The 20,424-nt window shown below is 41.2% G+C and overlaps 1 protein-coding gene across 11 annotated transcripts in view; it reads left to right on the top strand.

Moving 5' to 3' along the window:
• The window catches only part of cacnb1 (calcium channel, voltage-dependent, beta 1 subunit), a 32,770-nt gene that overhangs the window by 1,941 nt on the left and 10,405 nt on the right, over window positions 1-20,424 (top strand). For 5 of the 11 annotated variants that reach the window (XM_031318835.2, XM_035996849.1, XM_031318833.2 and 2 more), the window contains exons 2-7: window positions 4,085-4,171; window positions 16,597-16,716; window positions 16,903-17,025; window positions 17,622-17,758; window positions 18,410-18,477; window positions 19,946-20,106. In XM_031318835.2, the coding sequence (XP_031174695.1) occupies window positions 4,085-4,171; window positions 16,597-16,716; window positions 16,903-17,025; window positions 17,622-17,758; window positions 18,410-18,477; window positions 19,946-20,106 (696 nt within the window). Of the gene's footprint in view, window positions 1-4,084; window positions 4,172-10,115; window positions 10,435-16,596; window positions 16,717-16,902; window positions 17,026-17,621; window positions 17,759-18,409; window positions 18,478-19,945; window positions 20,107-20,424 lie in introns of those variants that run through there. The other 6 variants (XM_031318838.2, XM_031318837.2, XM_031318836.2 and 3 more) reach the window with 3 other exon arrangements.

Raw genomic sequence — 20,424 nt, 5'->3', positions numbered from 1 at the left:
CACACCTACCTGCACTGACAGACATCACGTTTAATTTAATTGTGAACTTGTGACAGCAGAGCATATGTTTGCCTCCGCCACCATCAACAGAACATTCTTAAAAGAAATGCCTTTATTTTAACAACAAAGGTCTTATCTTAGTAATTTAGCTATGGTCGCTTAACTGTTACGATAAAATTGTATTTGCTAGCTTAATTGCTGAGATATCTGGTGGCACAGCAACATCTCCAGCAGGGTAAACATCTACAGTGTAATCATATTGTCTAAGTCACTTATTTGCAAATGAAAACTGAGATGAACATAAAAACGATTACTTAAACTGTCCATTTTCAGCATTCAGGATTTGCAGAGCTACTTCCTGGCTCAACTTTGAGCTTGAACATCATTCATTTTACTCTGCTGTGAATAATAACTTTGTAACTGCGCTGTGTTCATCTTTGTTGTCACTTGTAAATAATTTGGTTTAGACTATATAGCTGAACTGGGGATTTGTTTACAACCTGTTTGATTGCTTGGTTGTGTTGCACACCCTCATATCTGAGCAATTAAGATAGTGAGTAAGACTCCATTTACACCAGAGCTTTGTGAGTTGTATATTATTGTAAGTGTGCAGCAGAATGGATTGCGATCAGAATGCGTGTCGACATCTGGAGGAGGTCTGGTTCCCATAAGATCTCAGCCAGGTGTAAATGCAATCTTTACATTTTAGCTACATTCTTAATAATAGGTTCACAATTTTTCAAGTCCGTCTTAAAACAGTAGTCGGGGGCCTATGATAAGATTGAAACTTAGGATGTTGCTTGCTTTAATCATTCCTTATGTTCATACTGGCCATCACTGTAAAATACCCCTTACTAATGCACTTTCAATATATGAAATGGGGTGGGGGATCCACAGTCCTTTTTGATGCAAAAAATATATTCAGATGTTAATCTAAAGTTTAAACGAGGCTTCAGCAGATTTACGGTCATTTTAGTATAAAAACTTTGTTTTTCTCTGTTGAGGTGCAGTGGAGAGTTAGTATGGAGTTAGTAGTCTTGCATTGCCAGACCTATCTCCGCAGTGCTGTGGAGTAAGATCTGGCTACACCACACATACATTCTAGGATAGGACAAAAAAAACGCTGTGGGTTGTTTGCGTTTTTTTAAACCAATCACAATCGTCTTGGGTGGTGATAAGCTCCGGACGCAGCAACAGTGGCTCTGCAAAATATTTTGGGAAGGAACTTGTTTAGGTGGAACATTTGCACCCCACAAAAGAAAATGCCACATACAATATTAAATGTAAAGTTAACTGTTCACACAATACAGTAACATGAAGTATTTAAATTAGCTGGATACATGGTTAAACGTAATTTGCTCTTACCAGTGTATCGCCGCGTATACTTCGTCCATAGCAATCCTCTCATATTGGTCCCAAAACGTCCCAGTTAGATAATAAATGCCGCAACATACTCTTTGTAAATCTTTACAATCTTTCCCCGAAAGAACCAAGCAGGCCTACCTTGTTGCACGGTTCAAATTTTCTTCAAAACTTGACATTTTCAGCGTGTAGCTTGCCAGTTCAAAGTTTGTTGTTGTTTCCCAAAGTGAACAGAGTTTGAGAACAGCAACACAAAGAGAGCAGAAGGCGAGGGACATCCGGCGTGTGAGCCATGCACGGGATGTCAGGCAAATGTACTTCCGTTGATCCAGACTAGAGAGTTAGTAACACAAATATCGGTTTTGTACTAAAAAAAGGCTATGACTTTGGAGGATACCCTCATGATTTGTCTAGCTCAGACTAGTAAGACCTCATTTTAGTTTCAGATAAATGGTTTAATACATTTTTGCACAGAACAAGGACTGTGGATTTTGTTCCCCATCACTTACATTGAGCGCATTAGAAAGGGATCTCTTAATGGCCAGTATGAACAGGAGGAATGATTATATCAAGCATAAACAGTTTCAATATACTTAAAGGCATGTGACTATTGCTTTGAAAAACTGTAAAACCTATCCTTTTAAGAAGAAAATCCAACAAGTTGATAGGTTACCCAACTCCCTCCAGAAAAACGCGATTATGCGATCGCATAATTCAATGCATAATCAGCCAAAGTCTGCATATTTATGCGGGCCGCATTGTTTCAAATACGCAGCACTTTCGCCGCATAAATTGCCGATTTCCACGCAAAATATGCAGGGCTTGTAGGATTTCATAATCCCCGAATTTTCGTTGCAAAAAAGTCACATATATCGTAGCAGAAAGTTGAAAAATGTTGCGTTTACTTCACACAAGAGCAGCCATTTTCCCCTGTTGCCATGGGAACGTTATGAAGTGACGTAATTACGCGACGTGGACATCATCGAAAAGCTGCAAACCCCGCGATGAAGCCATGATGAAACCGCAGTTTTTGCAAGTTCCCGCAATTTTTGCAAGTTCCCGCAATTTCATCGCATAAAATTGCATAAATATCCCGCATATTCCATCGCATTTTTTAAGAAAACGTGCCGCATAATCAAGGATTTTTGCCCGCAACAATCACAAAAAAACTCCGCATTTTTCTGGAAGGACTGCAACTCCATTTCCTCCTGCTGTCCCAAGCAAACCTTTAAAAAAACATGCTTTCCTCTAACTCTCTAATTTGCATGTTGAAATCTGACCATAATAGATGCAGATGCAAGATAACAAGAATGGTTATTAGTACCAGGTGTAACAGCAAAAACCTGTTGTCATTAACTAGAAAGTATATTGTGATATATATGGTCGGAAATGTTGGCAAAAAGTTAGATTTTTTTTCTTTAACATCATCAGAATCGTTCATGTTTAATGTACAGGGACACAAAATAACCAGTAGAGCACGTCTCTACACAGTTATCAGTGCACATGGTATTTTCTAAAAAGCCATGATTCTTGAACAACTTTTTCAGTCAGTCTAGGAGGAAACATGGATCATCCTGCTCTGTATCCTATCCATCAGCAGCAGTAAATCAAGCATGACACACAGGGCTAGATATATTATTTGTGCGCTACTAGAGGTTTAAAATAAATTCAAACAAACTCCTGAGTTCCATTTTTGGAGAGGCATGTACAAGAGGAGTGTATACAATTTTGCCTTTTTTGTCTGTTAAAACTGGAAACCTCTCGGACTGCAATGTGTTTTTATGTTTGCACCAGTTGCCGCTGGTGTAACAGGTAATGTTTGTTTAAAGACGGCTTCATTCATGTGAGGGCTTCGGCCTCCCCTGTCGTACATGATGTGACAGTGATAACAAAATACTGGGTTGAGGATGGATCACTACTGGCAGGTTTGAAACAGCTGCTCGGTTATATTCAGTGTTTACATAGGTGTGCAGGAGAGGATGTTTTGTGTGTGTGTGTGTGTGTGTGTGTGTGTGTGTGTGTGTGTGTGTGTGTGCGTGCGCGCGCGTGCGCGCGTGCATGTTCAGAGGGATAAGGTTTACTAAGCAGCATACATAGACAGGTGTGTACTGTGTTAAATGAGCTCTCTATGTGCAGTAAGTATTTATTGATCAACATTCTGTATGTTAAATCTTCCGTGTTAATTTCTCAGCATTATCTTAGCCAGCAGTTCTCTTTTTCATGTTGAAAGAATAACACAGCCAATCTCCCTGAGATGAGCCTTCAACAAATATGATTAGTCGGCATTGTGTAACTATGGCGATGTGGGCAGAGTGGGCTCATAATGCAATGTGTGGCCTCTGCCCAACCCGGATAGGCCATTTGCCAGGGTTCTGCCAATCAGATTACAAGGTCCCAGTTTGCATCAGAACATGAACAATGACAAGTAATGAAAGCTGTTTGGGACACACTAGACAAATTTACTCTGCTAGACTTCCTCTCCAGTATGGGACGCCTGTGCTGCTTTATCTCGGGTTCTATCTGACTGCTTGATCATATTCAGAAGCTTTTAGAAATGCTATGCCAAATGTTAACTGCTGTCATGCTCCCCGGAAACAAGGTTTTCTACGAGATATGTCAAGTTAAGTTATTATGGAGCAACACAATTAAACTTTTTGCGTTTTTCTCTTTCCTTCCAAATCCTCCTCTCCCCTGCCCTCCAACCAAACCCCTCCATTCTCAGGGAAAGTACGGCAAGAGGAAGAGCCGATTTAAGCGCTCGGATGGAAGCACCTCCTCTGATACCACCTCGAACAGCTTTGTCCGACAGGTAACATTTCACACTTAATCCTTCCTGCAGACCGCTAATCCAGGTGCTAGACTGAGTCTCAGCTTCATTTCATTTAATGAAGAATCATGAAAGTTTAATGGAGTCAAAGTGAGGTCTTTTAATGCTGGGAATTCAGCAGCTCCATATACTTTAGATAGTAGGCTAGTTTAATTATATATTTTTATTTTTTCTCTCTAATCCAACTTTTACAATTTATATATTCAATCTTTGCATTAGGGTAGAGACGATTAGATGATAAATCGATTAGTCGATCAACATAAAAGTAATCATTTACAATTTAAATAATTGATAAATCATTTAAGTCATTTATCAAACACAAATCCCAAACATTCGCAATTTCCAGTTTAGAAAAATAAGGAGGAGTTACGGCTTTAAGTAAAGAAAAGTAATATGAATAGATTGAATATATTTGTGTTTTGGACTGCTAATCGGACAAATGCATTTAGAAGACTTCACCTCTGGCTCTTAGAATTTGTGAATTTCTAAGACCAAACAAGTAATCAACTTATCATAAAAAATAATCAGCCAATTATTTTCTCGAAGCTGATGACCATCATATACGGTTACTTGAGAATTAGCTCATTTTTTCCTGCATAATTTGCATTATTAGTAGTAATTTGTACTTAACTACAGTACTTCAGTAAATGTACTTTGTTTCAACCTAGTTTATCTGCTACATCACAGTTCTTTACAGGATTTTTCCAATGTGAAACCCTTTATTTTCTTTTATTGAAAGCCATATCTTTCTCTCTTCACCTGTGTGTTTGTCACAGGAAGCCCACATACTGTATCTCACACACTGAAATGGCTTTGATAACATTCCTGGTAACAACAGTGAAATCTTTGTGACTATATCTACACAGACTTATTGTCAAAAAGTTGGAGCTGAGAGACATCAGCAGAGATTCCTCCAGGGCTCTGATGGTAATTATAAGTCCCCAGGTGTTAGACTCACACCTACACTTCTCCCTCTGAACCTGACTCCACCCAGTTCCTAGATGTAGATGCATTGATTGGCTCTGTCAGAAGGAGCTAGTAAAACCTGTCAGTTGTTCAGCATGTTTTTTTCCGGGTAAGAATGGGTCACGAATAGCATGGCATCGCTAGACCAAATTGAAAATGCGAGTTAGTCTGGAACCTCTCAGTTCATTTTTTATTTCAAAGGGTCATTATTAACGGCTGTAGACCAAAATGCCACGGGACGCAATATGATAGACTTACAACCAATCAGAGCAACGGAAATATGACGTAGCACTAAGTGACGGACAAATAGAGATGAGCTGTGATGGTGTAGCATCAATATGTCTGGGAAGGAGTGTTGTTTGAAAATAGTACTTCAACAGAAAGTTCCACATAAGTTGTTTTCGTAAATGCCTCAACGGCGCTCCTCTTTACTACGCTATGTTAATGACCTCATCATGTATTTTGCGTAAAGAGCAAAGGCTCGGCAAGTTGTCAGTCATCGTCTGAAACCCACCCCATATGAAATAAACCGTTGTGATTGGCCCGGCCAGGGTCTGGCCGGCTGGAAATCTGCCTGAATGGGAGGGGAACCACATGTGTCTGCCAGAGCAAGTAATGCACATGCTCGCAGATTTGTCTGGTTCAGGCTAGGTCAAGAAGCCTCTTTTTGTCAGACAGGAACACTTCCTTTCCTCGGGGGTTTAGGAGGCGGGGTTAAAGTATTACACGTTTGCGACCCGTACCGCAGTCCTGTCTGGACATGACATTTCTCAAAGCCACGCTGTGTGGCAGCTAAGTGAGTCCCCCTTTTTCCATCTGACCTCTTCATTTGTGAGAGGAAATGATTTGCCCCATACTGAATGACATTTACCTGTTCTGTACTGGTGTTGCTTTAGAAAAAATTGAAGAAAAAACAAATCCCATCCGCAGGTGAACACAGGGAGCTGAACTCTCCCATGGTTTCTAAAGGTTAGCTGCATCCTCGCCTACACACATCACCCTACTCCACTGCCTTGTCCTTCATTAACTCTGTGACTCTGCTTGTGAAGGACCACGTGCACCGTAGCCTGCAGGTTAGGCAGGATTCATAATCACTCACACTGTATAAGGAACTCATTACCCGTAGTAAGGATGATTTAACGCTTCCTCAGATAAATGTCCTCCCCTGTCTTATGTTATTGCACAGCTTTTCATTCATTAAGGCTAGCAGTGGAAGGAGCAAGGATTTAAAACAGTTGAAATGCTGCATATAAACCAAAAATGTATTTAGTAACTAATGAAGTATCTATAAGTGTTTCTGAAACCATGTTAAGATTTTAACAACTGGCTTTATTCACAGAAAAGGAAGCATGCAGGCGCCCCATAGGTTTTTGTACATATAGCCTTTTTTAGCCTCCCCTTGAACAACTCAAAGCAGAGCCCTGTATAGGCTTTACAGTCTCACACACACCTACGCGAGCGCAGTCTCACTCACCACACACACAAATACACGAGAGCCACAATCAGCCAACGGTAGAGCTGGCTGGTACACTCGGGCTGGTTTCCATGGCAACCGGGCCACTGAATCTCCCTCTGTGTGCAGGCACAGTGGGATGGAGAGACGAAGGAGAGGATGGGTTTGTGTGTGTGTGTGTGTGTGTGTGTGTGTGTGTGGAGGGGGGGTGCCGCCTTTGTGTTTGTGCAGTGCTGGTTTGTGTGTCGAGTTTAACAAAAACACACCCTGCCTTCCGTCAGAGACTGTCTGTCTCAATAGGTAACATGAATGCTGTTGTTCAGGAGGATGTGGTGGAAACTTGAAATTTTAGATTTTTTCCTCTTAGAAAGTGAATCTTGATGTTGTGTCTTAACAGCTAGAAGACAGCATTACAACATAAAATCAAAGCAGGGGCTGTCATGATGAACACATAAAAGCTGTGTCCAAGCTCAGCACCTTGATTGAGAAGAAAGCCTGAAGACGCGGCAGAAACAGCTGGACTCAATCAAACTAAAACTAGTTATTTCCTTGATACCGTGTATCAATACCGTGTAATACGTGTATATTACAAGATGCAACATTTCTCTTCAACACTTCACCAAAACACAATGGATAAATAGATCAAATGTAATTATACAGCAATAACATAACTTCCATTTCTCTGTAATCAACAATATATTCAGGCTAATGACATGAACAAACAGACAAGCAGAGGTTATGCTTGGCTGCCATTAATTAGACTCTGCAGCAGATTTTTCAGTGGTCCACTTAATGTGATACATTTACCAGTGACTGTTAAATACAAAATATTGATATGATATTTCAAGGACCACCTCAACGCTCCATTGAAGAACCGACCAGTGTGCAGTGAATTATGGAATACTGAGTGTTGCAAATTATATGTGCACCCTTCATTTGAGCAAATGAAAATGTCTAAAAAGGTGCCAACCATAATCTTCAACATGCACATGTAACTGCAACAGGACACTGCCAACCTAATTCAAATCAGTCTGTAGATCTTTGTTGCAAGTTGTTCCTACTGTAATCTTTCTACTAAAGGCTTAAAATGCCACAAACAGTGACAGTTAAATAGATGTAGAATAAATACTAAGTGGTGTAATTTACAAGGTGTTTTCATTAAGAACCCTGTGGGGGAATTTTAGAAATTGAACAACTCAAATGCTTGTTTTAAGACTCTTCAAACTCTCATGCTGTATTGCAATGACCAGATATTTTACCCATGAAACATTGACTTATTTCTATTACCAGAATACCAAGAAACATCCTTTCACCCCCCCCTTCTGCTCCATAGACAAGATCATGTCTTGGCTTTGCTGCCATATGTGAAAGGTCTGGAGGGTTTAGATGCTGAGGAGAGACGAGCAGTCCTCCTGTCAGTCCTGACATATGAATCCCAGCAGAGTCCCAGTTGCTGCTGTGTCTGACTACACAAGGAGCCAGTTGGTGCGTCTGTTCTCAGCTCTCTATTTATTCATTTTCCCCAGCTGACTGTGTTGTCATCAGCTACTAATACAAGAGCGGAGGAGGCGTTCAGGTGTGTGGCCATGGAGAAGCCCCTTTCATTGTGTCAGAGGTTTCCCTCTAGTGGACACACTGGGCCCCCAACACCACTATCAGCACTCCAACCACACCTATCTGCTAGTCGACCACCCTCCTTTAGCCTTTTTATTTTCCCCTATTCCATACAATATGCTAATTTACATAGTGTTTACATGTTTTTACAGTTAGTTTACAAGAAATAAATATTATGTTTTTTATTAACATATTAGTAGCTGACCATTTTGAATGCTATGTAACACCTAGTTGGTAGATATGCACGCATACACTGTATTAATCACTCATAGGGCTGGATGAAAATAATCTGATTAATTTATTTGAATGATCCAATATTGATTCTTAAAATCCAGAGAACGGTCTTTGCACTTGCGCTTTTTCGGATTAAAAGTGTGTACATCTGGGCTAAAGGTTATGTGTTGACAGGAGTTACTTGTAAGTGGTTCAGTTAGATCTTTAGATGTGTAACATGTCTACTTTCTTTCCATAATGTTGTCTGACACTTATAATAACAATCTGAGCCTGTCAGTGGCAAAAAAAAGTGGCAGTTTTAGTGGACGGAAATCGATGATGCACATTTGCCCTATGTTACATTGCAGTCCGGTTATCGGCTGTCGGTTACAGCGTTCTCGTTCAATACTGGACCAATTTCAAAGATTTTTGGTCACATTAGTCACTTAGACACCAATGCATGGCAAATATAGTTCATGTTGAAAAAAACGAAATTACCCTTTAACAGACATTTAATTGATTAGTTGTTGACACTTGTTTGTTGAGGAGATATTATCTCTGGGTATGTGCAGCTGTGGAAGTGAACTGTGTTTGGATTGCACTTCATTCGGTCTGTCCCTGCCGTGTAGCTAACGCCAGCTAGCCAGCTGTCTGCAGGTATCACAACACAAACAGCAGATGAATTAATAAACAGACTTTCAGTTTCTGCCCTGTCTGTGCTCAAAGTGGTGATTTAAGGAGATACATATGCCGTTTTCACATTTACCTTTCACACATGTAGCACACAAAAGGAAATACTCAATTTGACACTGTCACAGAGCTGGATGTCTTGACTTTGTCTGACGATTTTGGAATCTGCCCTTACCGATAGAAGTTCCTGACTCTCATTGTTCCTCCAGTTAAACATTTTAATTTCCGTCTTCATGTAAATCACCCTCTTCTTCTTCTTCACCCTCAGATGTTTCTTTTCTTTTCGGTTTTTGCGTGAGCTAAGTGAAACGTCATCAACTTTTTCAATTCAAATTTTTCACACTTTCAGCTCAACCTGAGATTACATGGACTTTGTACTAGGGAGCTGGCAGTGTAAACACTGTCCGATTTTGGGCTTAATAAATAAAATTGACTTGACTAACTGAATGTAGAAGAAATTTAAATTATTGGCCGGCTATTTTGGCCGACATTCTTCTCCCCTTCCGCTATCTCTGCTATCTATTTTGCAACCATCGCTGCAGAACAGAATTGAATCGATTCTGGACTTTGTGAATCTAAATCGTATCGAATTGGGAGTGCCAACATCCAAAACCTAATCCCTCCTCTCCTTTTTCTGGAAGAGAGACAGATAGAGGGGCAGGGAAGAATGAGATCAGGACAGAGGCCGAGAGGAATGAAGCAAAGAGAGAGAAAGGGGAGGGGGGTTTCCCTGGGCAGTGCCCCAGCCCTGTCCAACGTCAGTCAGGGCATTGAATGGCTGATGGCTGCATACCAAGCCTCCTTCTGGGTCTCGGTGTGTTCATGTCCCTGTTTCTGCCTGGCCAGGGCTAAATATATTTCCCCAGTTTGCAAATGTAGCACAAGTCCTGCAACCCGACCCCCAGCCAGCTCCAGCTCCCTTCCTCTACACAAGGTTCACGTTCCTCTGGGTTGCGGAGGTGGGGTGGGCGTGTGTGTGTGTGTGTGTGTGTGTGTGTGTATGTGAAGGGGTTGGAGGTTAAGAGAGCTCTCTCCTAGTTTCACACAAGCGACACTCTTTTCTGGCTCTCTCTCCTATCATACACACATACATACACACACATACACTCACAAACACACACATGTACACTTCTGCACTTGTCAAGCTAACAGACAGATACTCACACTAGTTACCACTATCTCTCACACACACACATATACACATAACTCTGTCTGTGGACTCCGGCGTTGCCCGCTTGGTTTGCCGTGGTGTGGCGAGCGTGGCAAACGAGGTATGGAGAGGACTGAGAGGATTCAAAGGCCCGTCATGGTAAGAAGAATCTGGATAAGCTTTTTGTCGTCTGACTGAACTGAAAGCAGTTGATGTGTGAGTTTCTCTGTGAGCGTGTGGATCTGGATTGAGTTTTGAAAGTTCAGCACTTTCTGCTCTGAGACACAGTTTGACAGGAGAATATAACTTTCCCCCTGTGTCCTGATAGCGCTGTATCTCCTGGTCTGCGGCTTTCTTTGCTCTTCTGAGTGTGATTCCATTTTGGGCTGGGCCACAGCTGCTGGAAAGGGGCTGTGTTTTTAATTAGACTTCCAGTCCCACCGGTTGCCTCTGCTGCTATGTGCACTGCCTGCCCGGCCATCCCACCACCGTGGCCATTTCAGGGGGCTTCTTTCACTGCTGTCCCTCTGTCCCAAACAGGCCTGAGCTGGATCTTCATTTAGCTTCTTATTGCACTCGGCTGTGCTTCTTCACAATTTTATAAGTTTTCTGTTGTTGGCTTCCCATTATTTTTGCAATCTTTGCATTAAAGGCCAATTCAATTTTTTTTATTGAATATATAAAGACAGAAAAACAGATAAATGTAGCAAATTCTCACATTTTAAAAGCTGGAATCAGCATTTTTGATTTATAAATTGCCTTGAACAATCAATCGATTATTAAATTGTTGACTAATCGATTGTTGATTAATCGAGTAATCAGTTCAGCAATAGTGATGATATGAGTATATCGCCATATTGTTTTACAAACTTCTGTTGCCCAATTTCAACAAAATTAGTTGTTAAAGTTTCTATGAAGTGTCTGATGTAATACATAACAATTGAACAGTTTGCTGCATTGATCATCACTTCCATCACTTCATATTAGGGCTTGAACCTATTTATTTGTTGTTTTCATTATCGATTAATCTGCCAATTATGTTCTCCATAAATTAGTCTATAAACTGTCACAAAAAATATCCATTACACTTTTTCCCAGAGCCCAAAATGAAGTTTCCTGTTTTGGTCCAACCAACAGTCCTAAACCTAAAGCGATGCAGTTTATGATCATGGAAGACTAAGAAAACCAGCAAATACTCACATTTAAGAAGCTGGAACCTCAATGTTTTGGCAATTGTGCTTAAAAAAGGATTTAAATTATTAAAAAATTATCAATATTTTTATCATTTTCAGTTGAATGACAAATTGACAGTTCATAAACCTCAAATGAGACATTGAGAAGCATTGGGATTGGGGGAAGAGTATCAATAAACTCAGTTGTTATGGTTCCACTAGTATCAAAACATTAATCATGACTTAAATTGACACCTGAGAAATAGAAAATATTGTGATTTCAACCGTATCTCCCCTCATTTTGTTGCTGAATTGTATTTTGAATTTAGGGGGATTGACTAAAAAAAGAATCCCTTAAGAGCTACTTGTTATTTGAGTCTCCCTTTTGCTTGTTTGTGAAAATGGGGATATCTGGTGAGTTCAGTCCATGACTCATCTTTTTCTCCACACTGTCCAGTTGGTTGCCATGACACTGCTGTGACAGAAAAAAAAGGAGTATGGCCATTTACAGCCATCGGCCTGAGTGTCTGGCAGAAAATCTGTCCATTGTGATTCCTCAGTTTGTCCATCTGCTGTTTTGTGAGACGTATTTCTTCCTTTCTTCCCTCTTTATTCCAGTTTTCATACTTGTCTTCACTGAGCTAATCTCACTCTGGATGTGATGTGAATACACAGTGGAGCTTGACTTGACTGATAATGCATTATGGTTGGCTCTCAGCTGTCTGGGATGAGATGTGTTCTTCTTCTCTGAAATATTTGATGACAGGGGCCCGAGGAGACTCAAAGATAAAGCAAATAGGAAAATTATATTTAATTTTCTCAGCTTTTATTTTCACATCATCTGAGCTGATAAGTATGGATGTATTTTTATCTGTTTAATTATCATGGCAGGGGTTCGCAGTATGTGTTAGCTCTCAGATGGTAATCACTTCTTAGTCATACATTGTGAAGTCTGACAACACCTGCTGCGATGTTCCTGTTGTTCATGGCAGTGGCAGATTAAAATCTTTGACCTCTGCCCTGTTATCTGACATAGGAACAGGAAGACATAGAGGGGATCATTTCCTTTGTTTTTATAACAACCTTAAAGAGGAGGATAGTAGTCAAATTGTCATGCTGGTTTAGTATTTTCATAATCATTTTTATGCAGCTGTACGTGCAAATCCACATCCAACTCCCTTTTTTTTTCTTGATCCCTTTACAAAGTTGCCATTGCATCAGAAGAGACAATGTTAATCATTATTCAAAGCGCTTGTCTTTTGCAGGCCCGCCCTCAATCCTTACTCCATTACCCCCACCCTCCACTCTGTTGCTCTCTTTTCTCCCCGCTCCATTTATTCAATATCAATGCTAAGGAGGTGTACATTTATCATAGTGGCAGCCACTGTGCAGAAAATGGAGATGAAACACAGTGGGTTCGATTTCAGGATAATTACTGAGCTTCATCTCCTGCACCTTTCTTGTGTTTTACCCTTTGTTAACCTTCTGTGGTCTGTGACAATGCATTAGTTTGGATATTACCAAATAGATGTAGAAAAGTTGAGGTTTGGTAGTCTTGTTAGAAAAAACATGGATATTCCCCTTTGAGAAAACTCCCTAAAGGCCATAATGTTTTGTTTGATGTAGTTATTGCTGTGTTATCCTCCAGGTTATTGACCAGGCTTTGGCCTCACAGCTGTGACACACAACATGAGAAAACCATTGATCACCTGTTGAAAGCTTTTATGCAATTTCCCCGCCGCTGATTTCCCTTCAGTATTTTATTTATTATAGGCGGTGTGGGGAAGAAATACTCAGATCTTTTACTTAAGTAAAAGTAGCAATACTGCAGTGTAAAAATACTCTTTCACAAGTAAAAGTCCTCCATTCAAAATCGTACTTGAGTAAAAGAACAAAAGTATTAGCATCAAAATATACTTAAAATAAAAAATAAATAAAAGTACTCATTATGCAGAATGACCCATTTCAGAATAATATATATTAAATTCTTTGATTATAATTATTGATGCATTAATGTGTACATCACTTTAATGTTGCAGTACTGCTGGGAAGTTTAACAAATAATAATATAATAATGTATTAGTTGATTATATTTTGTATTGCCGAGATGAAGTGGAGTAGAAGTATAAAGTACCATAACATGGGAATACGCAGGGAGTGTACCTCAAAATTGTACTTCAGTACAGTACTTGAGTAAATGTACTTAGTTACATTCGGCCACTGACTATTGATTCCTATATCTTCTTTCTATCTCCTTCCTGGTGCAGCTCTCATTTGCTGCCTGTAATAAGCTGCAGAGATGGTTACTATGACACTGCTGGGGTCACTGCCAATAGGAAAGCAGCTCCGCCATCAGGTGGCCTGTAGCTATTTTGAACAGGAGCTGTATGTGAAGTGAAGCAAGCAGCTAAATTAGAGACACAACCCAATGAGGGAAGGAAGGAGAGTGTCAGAAATGAAAATGTGGAGGAAATGTGTTGTTGCTCACTCAGTCTATCAACACGTTCTCAAAGGGTTTCAGGGGAGAAAGGGTGCTGAGAGGTTATTGATCAGGCACGATTTTGTCTCTCCCCTTGTTCACATGCACCTCTTTTCATATACAATATTGACTTTTGTGTCTGTGCTCATCAATCCGCAATACTTCTCCGTCTCTTCTTTCCCTGACTGTCTTTTTTTCCCTCTGGTTGTATGTGACGTAAATCAACTGGATGAGTGACTCACAGACACAAGCATTTGTCCACACACACATTTACACCACATATACACAAAGAGTAATCCCTCCCCGTCTCTCTCACTCTACATTTTGCTGCAAAACCGACTTAGTGGGCAGATTGGTCCCAGGTTGTTTTAGACGTCATTTCAGTTGTTTTTTTTCTTCCAAATACATCCCCGTGGGTTCCCCATTATGGTGTGTCACTCAGTCGGTGCTCCATGTTGGGATGCACTTGTATGGTTTAGAAGATGACTCACAGCTGGTAAGTGGGGGCAGCCGTTATTGTCCTCATTAGATGCTGAATGCCACTCACAGGATCATTCCTCCTACCTGAGTGTGATGCGAACACACTGCCGCAAGCGTTTGAGTTTGAGTAAATGAAACAGGAATTGGGAATGGTTTATGAATGCATGAGGATGCGAGGAGTAGCTAGCCATCACCTTGGCAACAGGAATTGTCTACATGTATTGTGCTGTTGCCAAGTCACAGAGCGCTTCAATACGACAGGTGGCTGAGCTTGATTCAACATTTGTGTTTGTCATTTCAATTGAAATCATACAGAGATGCATGGATGGTAATCAAAGGTGTAGAGGAGCATTCATCACACATAAATGAATGTGAAAACACGCTGACACACCAAGCAGATGATTCACTCTTCAACATATGGCCAGTTTTCTCTCTGGATATATTTAGACCTTCAGGGTTACTCGGTTTGAAATGTTTCTCTTGAGGAATGCCACCAAGGACTCTTTCATTGATTTCGTTCATCATCTTTTTTATTTTATTTTAAAGAACATCATTTGGGCATTTTTCTTTTATACGATAGTTGGCTGCTGAAATAGAGACAGGAAAAAGGGGGAGAGAGCGATATGACCTGCAGCAAAGGCCCTGCCAAAATCGAAGCAGGGATGTTGCCGTTATATGGTATACATCGTAACCACAAGGCCACCGAGACATCTCACATTTCTTTTCATCTTTAAAATAAGAAACATTAGCATACAAACCAACTGAAATGACTGCAAGATGGCAGTAAGAAGCCAAGAGTTCAGAGTAGGGCTGGGTATCAAATCTCTACTTAAAAGAGTATGGCACTGATTTAGTATTGCATCAAATGCATGCTATGATTCTTAGGCATGTTTACTTTCATCAGATTTGTCTTGATCTAAATCAGGAAGTTTTTCTAATTTAAGATTGTATTCTCAGATTTTATTTACCACTGATGCACTGAGCGGTTTGGCATATTTTGCGAAATGAAAAAAGAAGAAGAATTAAAACATGTTTATATAAATTTATATTCCAAGCTTAGGTATCCAAGACTGTATTGTTTTAGTATCAGCACCAATACTCGGCTATCATGTTGGCACAGATACCGAAACATTTCAAACAATACGCAGCCCTAGTCCAGTGATATTTGTCTGGACGTCACTGGGTGCACTCTTTGTGTTGTCTGACTACACATGTGCATCATCTTTACATATGGTGTATGTCATCTTTGCACATTTTCACCTCTATTTTAAAAGCCTACACCTAGTGACTCACTTTTCCTGCCTGGCACATTCAGCTGTCCACATTCTTGTCAGCACCTCCTACAAAGCGCCAGGCAGCCTGTCAGCTGGAGAGAAAAAAACAGCAAAGAAGAGAATAAGTGGGATTGTTATATAAGTTGAACATTCAAACACTTCAGAAGTTCAGGCTGCCTCCCTCACTGCACTGCTCAGCTCTGCTGAACAGTACAGTAGGCCAGTGCCGCAGGCTCACAGGAGGCTCGGGTTTTTATTGTGGTATGGGTGTATGGATGAGGGTCAGCAGGAGAGAGTCAAGTTACCGTGCATGAGTGGTGGATGTGTTGGAAACTGTAGCCACTTCATGAGAAATTTATATCCCTCCTAATATTATAAACAGTCCTCAGGCCATTTTTCTCTCCTCTCTACCTCTCTTTCTGTCCCTACTTGACACACCCACACACTGAATCCGTTGTTCCTTTGCAAAAAGACTTAACACCTCGGCCTCACTGGAGCTGCAGTGGATATGCCGGCCTGTTATGCATCCTCTCCACCTCAAATTACACAGAGTCAGCTTCCATGCAATATGAAGGCCAAGCCCCCTTTTGTGTCTATGTAGGTTACGCTTCTCAAAGCAGTCTTGACATTTTGACTGCAAATAAATTGCAAAGGGAGAGCCACAACCATTCTTTTTCACACTTAAGACAAGTGGATTTGAGACAAGACGGAAAAGGACAGGAGAACGTCAGGAAAACCTAAAGATGAACAAAGTCGGTTTTGACAGCAGACATTCAAACATATACCCAGACACCATTGAGTTTATCCTGCAATTTCACTTGGTCTACTCCTGTTTTTCTTTCTTCCAAGGGTTTATTCATGGATATGTTGTCCTTTTCCCCTCCTCACCTTTATGTAAACTCGTCATGCATTTCAGGGCTCGGCAGACTCCTACACCAGCCGGCCGTCGGACTCAGACGTGTCCCTGGAGGAGGACCCTGAGGCCCTGAGGAAGGAGGCCGACAGACAGGCCCTAGCAACACTCGAGAAAGCTAAGGTCAGAGATCAACGGTTGTGTCTCTATCCGTCAGTGTTGGTTTGATAGTCATCATTGTTGCATAATCTTGTTTCGACACTGGTAAACCTCTTCATCAGTCTCAAGGGGACACTGAACTCAGTGTTAGGTGGTCTTATTGAGCCGCCGTCTATATGCTAATATGTGTCTTTACCATCACTGCCCCAGACCAAACCGGTGGCGTTTGCTGTGCGGACAAATGTCGGTTACAACCCCGGCCCCAGTGATGACGTTCCTGTGCAGGGCATGGCCATATCCTTCGAAGCCAAAGATTTCTTGCACATTAAAGAGGTACAAACTTCCCAGACACTCCATCGGGCTCCTGGCCATAAATACACACCTAAAAATGGAGCACATTTTGGTTCTTTAAAGTACATTTTTCACACAGAAGAGAAGTTTGTGTAGTGTACTGTACAAATCTGTACCAATTCAGCCTGAATTCATGGTAAATCAAACTGACTGCGGGTCATGGATGGTGTATGGAACAAAAGACCAACAGTGGGTCATGGAGATTCAAACAGTTGGCAGTGAGGATGGGATCATATTTTATTACAACTCACTGCACTGTCTACGTTTGTCTAAACTGTACCCAGGCCATGAGTGGGAGTTAGCACTAACAAGAGCTGCAGTGCAAGGAGAATTGAGTGACCCACATTTGGTAGAATGAGGGGGAAAAAGTAAATTAATAAAAAGAGCACTCTAATTTTCTCAATATATTATATTTTGGTCACTTAGAGTACATCATTTTACTTAGTATGTAATAGGAGCTATTGTCTGAACCCTTAATGATATAAAATGCAATTGTCTCTGCACCCATCAAGAACTGGAAATGATTAAGCAAGAACATGCTGATGTATCATTGGTTACTGATGCCTGTATGTATGCAGAAATACAACAATGACTGGTGGATCGGACGTCTGGTGAAGGAGGGCTGTGAGGTGGGCTTCATCCCCAGCCCGGTCAAACTGGAGAACACCCGTCTACTGCAGGAGCAGAGGATGAGACAAAACCGACTCAGCTCCAGGTAACCATGAAAACCCCTCAGCAGCTACAGTATTAGCATTACAAACGCGACCCTGCTTTTTAAAACAGGTCAGACCTGAGTCACACTTCACCCACCAGGCAATGTAAAACCTCCTAAAATAGACAAAAGCACTGCCGTGAGTCACTGTATTCCTCTACAGTACATCTACAGTATGTGTATGTATATATATGTATATATATATATATATACATATATATATATGTGTGTCTCTGTAGTCTCTGGTCCAGTTTTTTTCCAGGAATGTGAATCTTGTTTATTTTGATAATTCAACATGTTTTATTAAAAGAAATCAATAGTACAATAATCAGGGGGATGGGATTTTTCAATATACAATTTGCAGCACAAGCACTCTTACAATTCTGCATATAATCAACTGCTTATTCATGTTTTTCCTCAATACTTCACATTTTATTACCATAAGGTCACAACATCACCTTGTTCACTGTAAACTATTCTTGCAGGAGGAAACCTAACAAGTGCTTGATTGTGGCTTAAAATATAAGTAAATCAGTTTAAACAGCAGCTGGTATTTTAGTTTTTTTTTAGTAAAAAGTTGTAAGTGTTGAGTACAGCTACCGTATTGTCTTTCTTTCACCATGCAATAATTCGTGCCTGTTTTCGCCATTACAGTAAATCTGGAGGAAGCTCTAGTCTGGACGTTGCCACGGGAACCCGCAGGCCTACACCACCTGGCACAGGTGAGGTCAAGGGGGTCTCCCTATCAACTGGCAAAATAATAGTGACTTTGTGCCTGTTTGCGTGGGCGTGTTTGTGCAACCCCGATGAGAAAGCGAGAGAGAGAGAGAGAGAGCGAACAAACGAGATGAGACGGCTTGTTAGTCAGGCATGATGATGAATCACGGCACGTCTCAGTGGGTTGCTGTGTGAAGTGAGAGAGGTCTTAGGAGGTCTGTCATTAGCACACAGAACGGAACTGAAATAAAGCTGAGAATGGACTGCACTCATTAAACTTGATAAGTATGTCTGGCTTGCGTGTGTGCATCGCCAGGATGACACAGAGACAGCAGGAATGATGGAAGTGCAAACATGGGAAAAATACTCAGACTAAATGGGCTTTTGTTAATCAAATAGATCGACTGAACTGAACTCAGTACCTGTAGAAACCACATCTGTCTAATAGACCTACAGTAGTACATCCTAAGTGGCTTATCTGACTTAAAGCAAGAGTTTGACATTTTGGGAAACACGCTTATTTGCCTCCTGGTGAGAGATGATCGATACTATTCTCATACCTGTAGCTTAGCACGGACAGGGGGAAACACCTGGCTCTCTTCAAAGGTAACAGAATCCACCTATCAGAACCTCTAAAGCTCATTAATTAAAACTCTACATCTCGTTTGTTTAATCTGTACAAAAACCATAGTGTATACACGTTTTTACACTTGTACTTATTAAATTGACGCAATATAATGTGTTAATTAGTGAGCTTCAGGGATGCTAGTAGGCAGATTTTGTTACCGTTTGACAGAGCCAAGTTAGTTGTTTCCCCCTGTTTCCAGTCTTTGTGCTAAGCTAAGCTAACCAGCTGTAGCCTCATATTTAACAGACAGGTAGATTGGTAGTATGACCAATCTGCTCAACTCTAGGAAGCAAAAAAGCGTATTTCCTAAAACCCCCCCGGCCATGACAAACACACCTCCATCAATAATCCCAACACACTGAATTCCAATCCCCAGTTTTCCTCTCAGCTTGATTCCCTCTTTCCTATCTACTACTTTGCTCCAGTTTCCTCTGCAGCCCCTCCTTTACACATCTACACTTCAAGTTTTGTTGCTTTCTCATCACACTGAACCCACTGTCTGTTCATGGTATTATACCCTACATCTTGCCTTGTTTCATAATAATCTGGTGTTTTCTTTTTTTAAACTCTCGTCAATGTTATTTCCAGTTTAAATCATACTATGTCACCCTTATTTGATCTCAGTCTATGCAATCTCTTGCAATTTCCTTCATGCCTCTTTCTGGGTACATCTCACATTCTTACTTCTATTTACTCTCCCCCCTTTTGCTTTTCCTTTATTTTCTCTTTTCTCATCCTCTTTTGCTTTACCTTGTCTTGCTCTCTCCTCTTTCACTTCTTTCTCTTCTTCCTTGTCTGTTCTCCTCTTGTCCCTCTCTCTGCACCGCCCCCCACCCCCCCATCAGCTCACGTGGACATGTCCACTGTGGCCTTTGACGTTGACCCCCTCGACCTGGATGCTGAGGAGCCCCCTGAGTCCCAGGGTGACCCTCGCTCCTCCAAGGGCATGTCAGGCAGCGTAACGTCCCCTCAGGCCAACGCCCACCGACTGCCCTTCTTTAAGAAGGTAACATTAGGGGCCCTCGCTTACCTCGCCAGCCTCCCTCCTCCTGCATTTGTCCCCTACTCCTCCAAGATGTGGTCAGGCCTAATCTCACCTTCCCCTCTCACTAACTACTCACAACTGAACTGTAGCTCCTGAATCTAACAGTTTGGCCCCTCAGGTTCTGTTCACGACGGTTACGCTGAGATATGTTTGGATGTTTGTTTCTTTGCTTGTCAGCTGGCAAGAGGCCTTGAACGAACTGAAATGGCTGCACACGAGTCTGAATCTATTAAAACCACAGTGGAGGCAGTCAGTGTAAACTCTGTCTTAATCAATTAA

The sequence above is a fragment of the Sander lucioperca genome, chromosome 21 (assembly GCF_008315115.2).
Source record: "Sander lucioperca isolate FBNREF2018 chromosome 21, SLUC_FBN_1.2, whole genome shotgun sequence".
Classification (NCBI taxonomy): Eukaryota; Metazoa; Chordata; class Actinopteri; order Perciformes; family Percidae; genus Sander; species Sander lucioperca.
The sequence above is the reverse complement of the archived record's forward strand: the minus strand, read 5'-3'. Positions and strand labels throughout refer to the sequence as shown.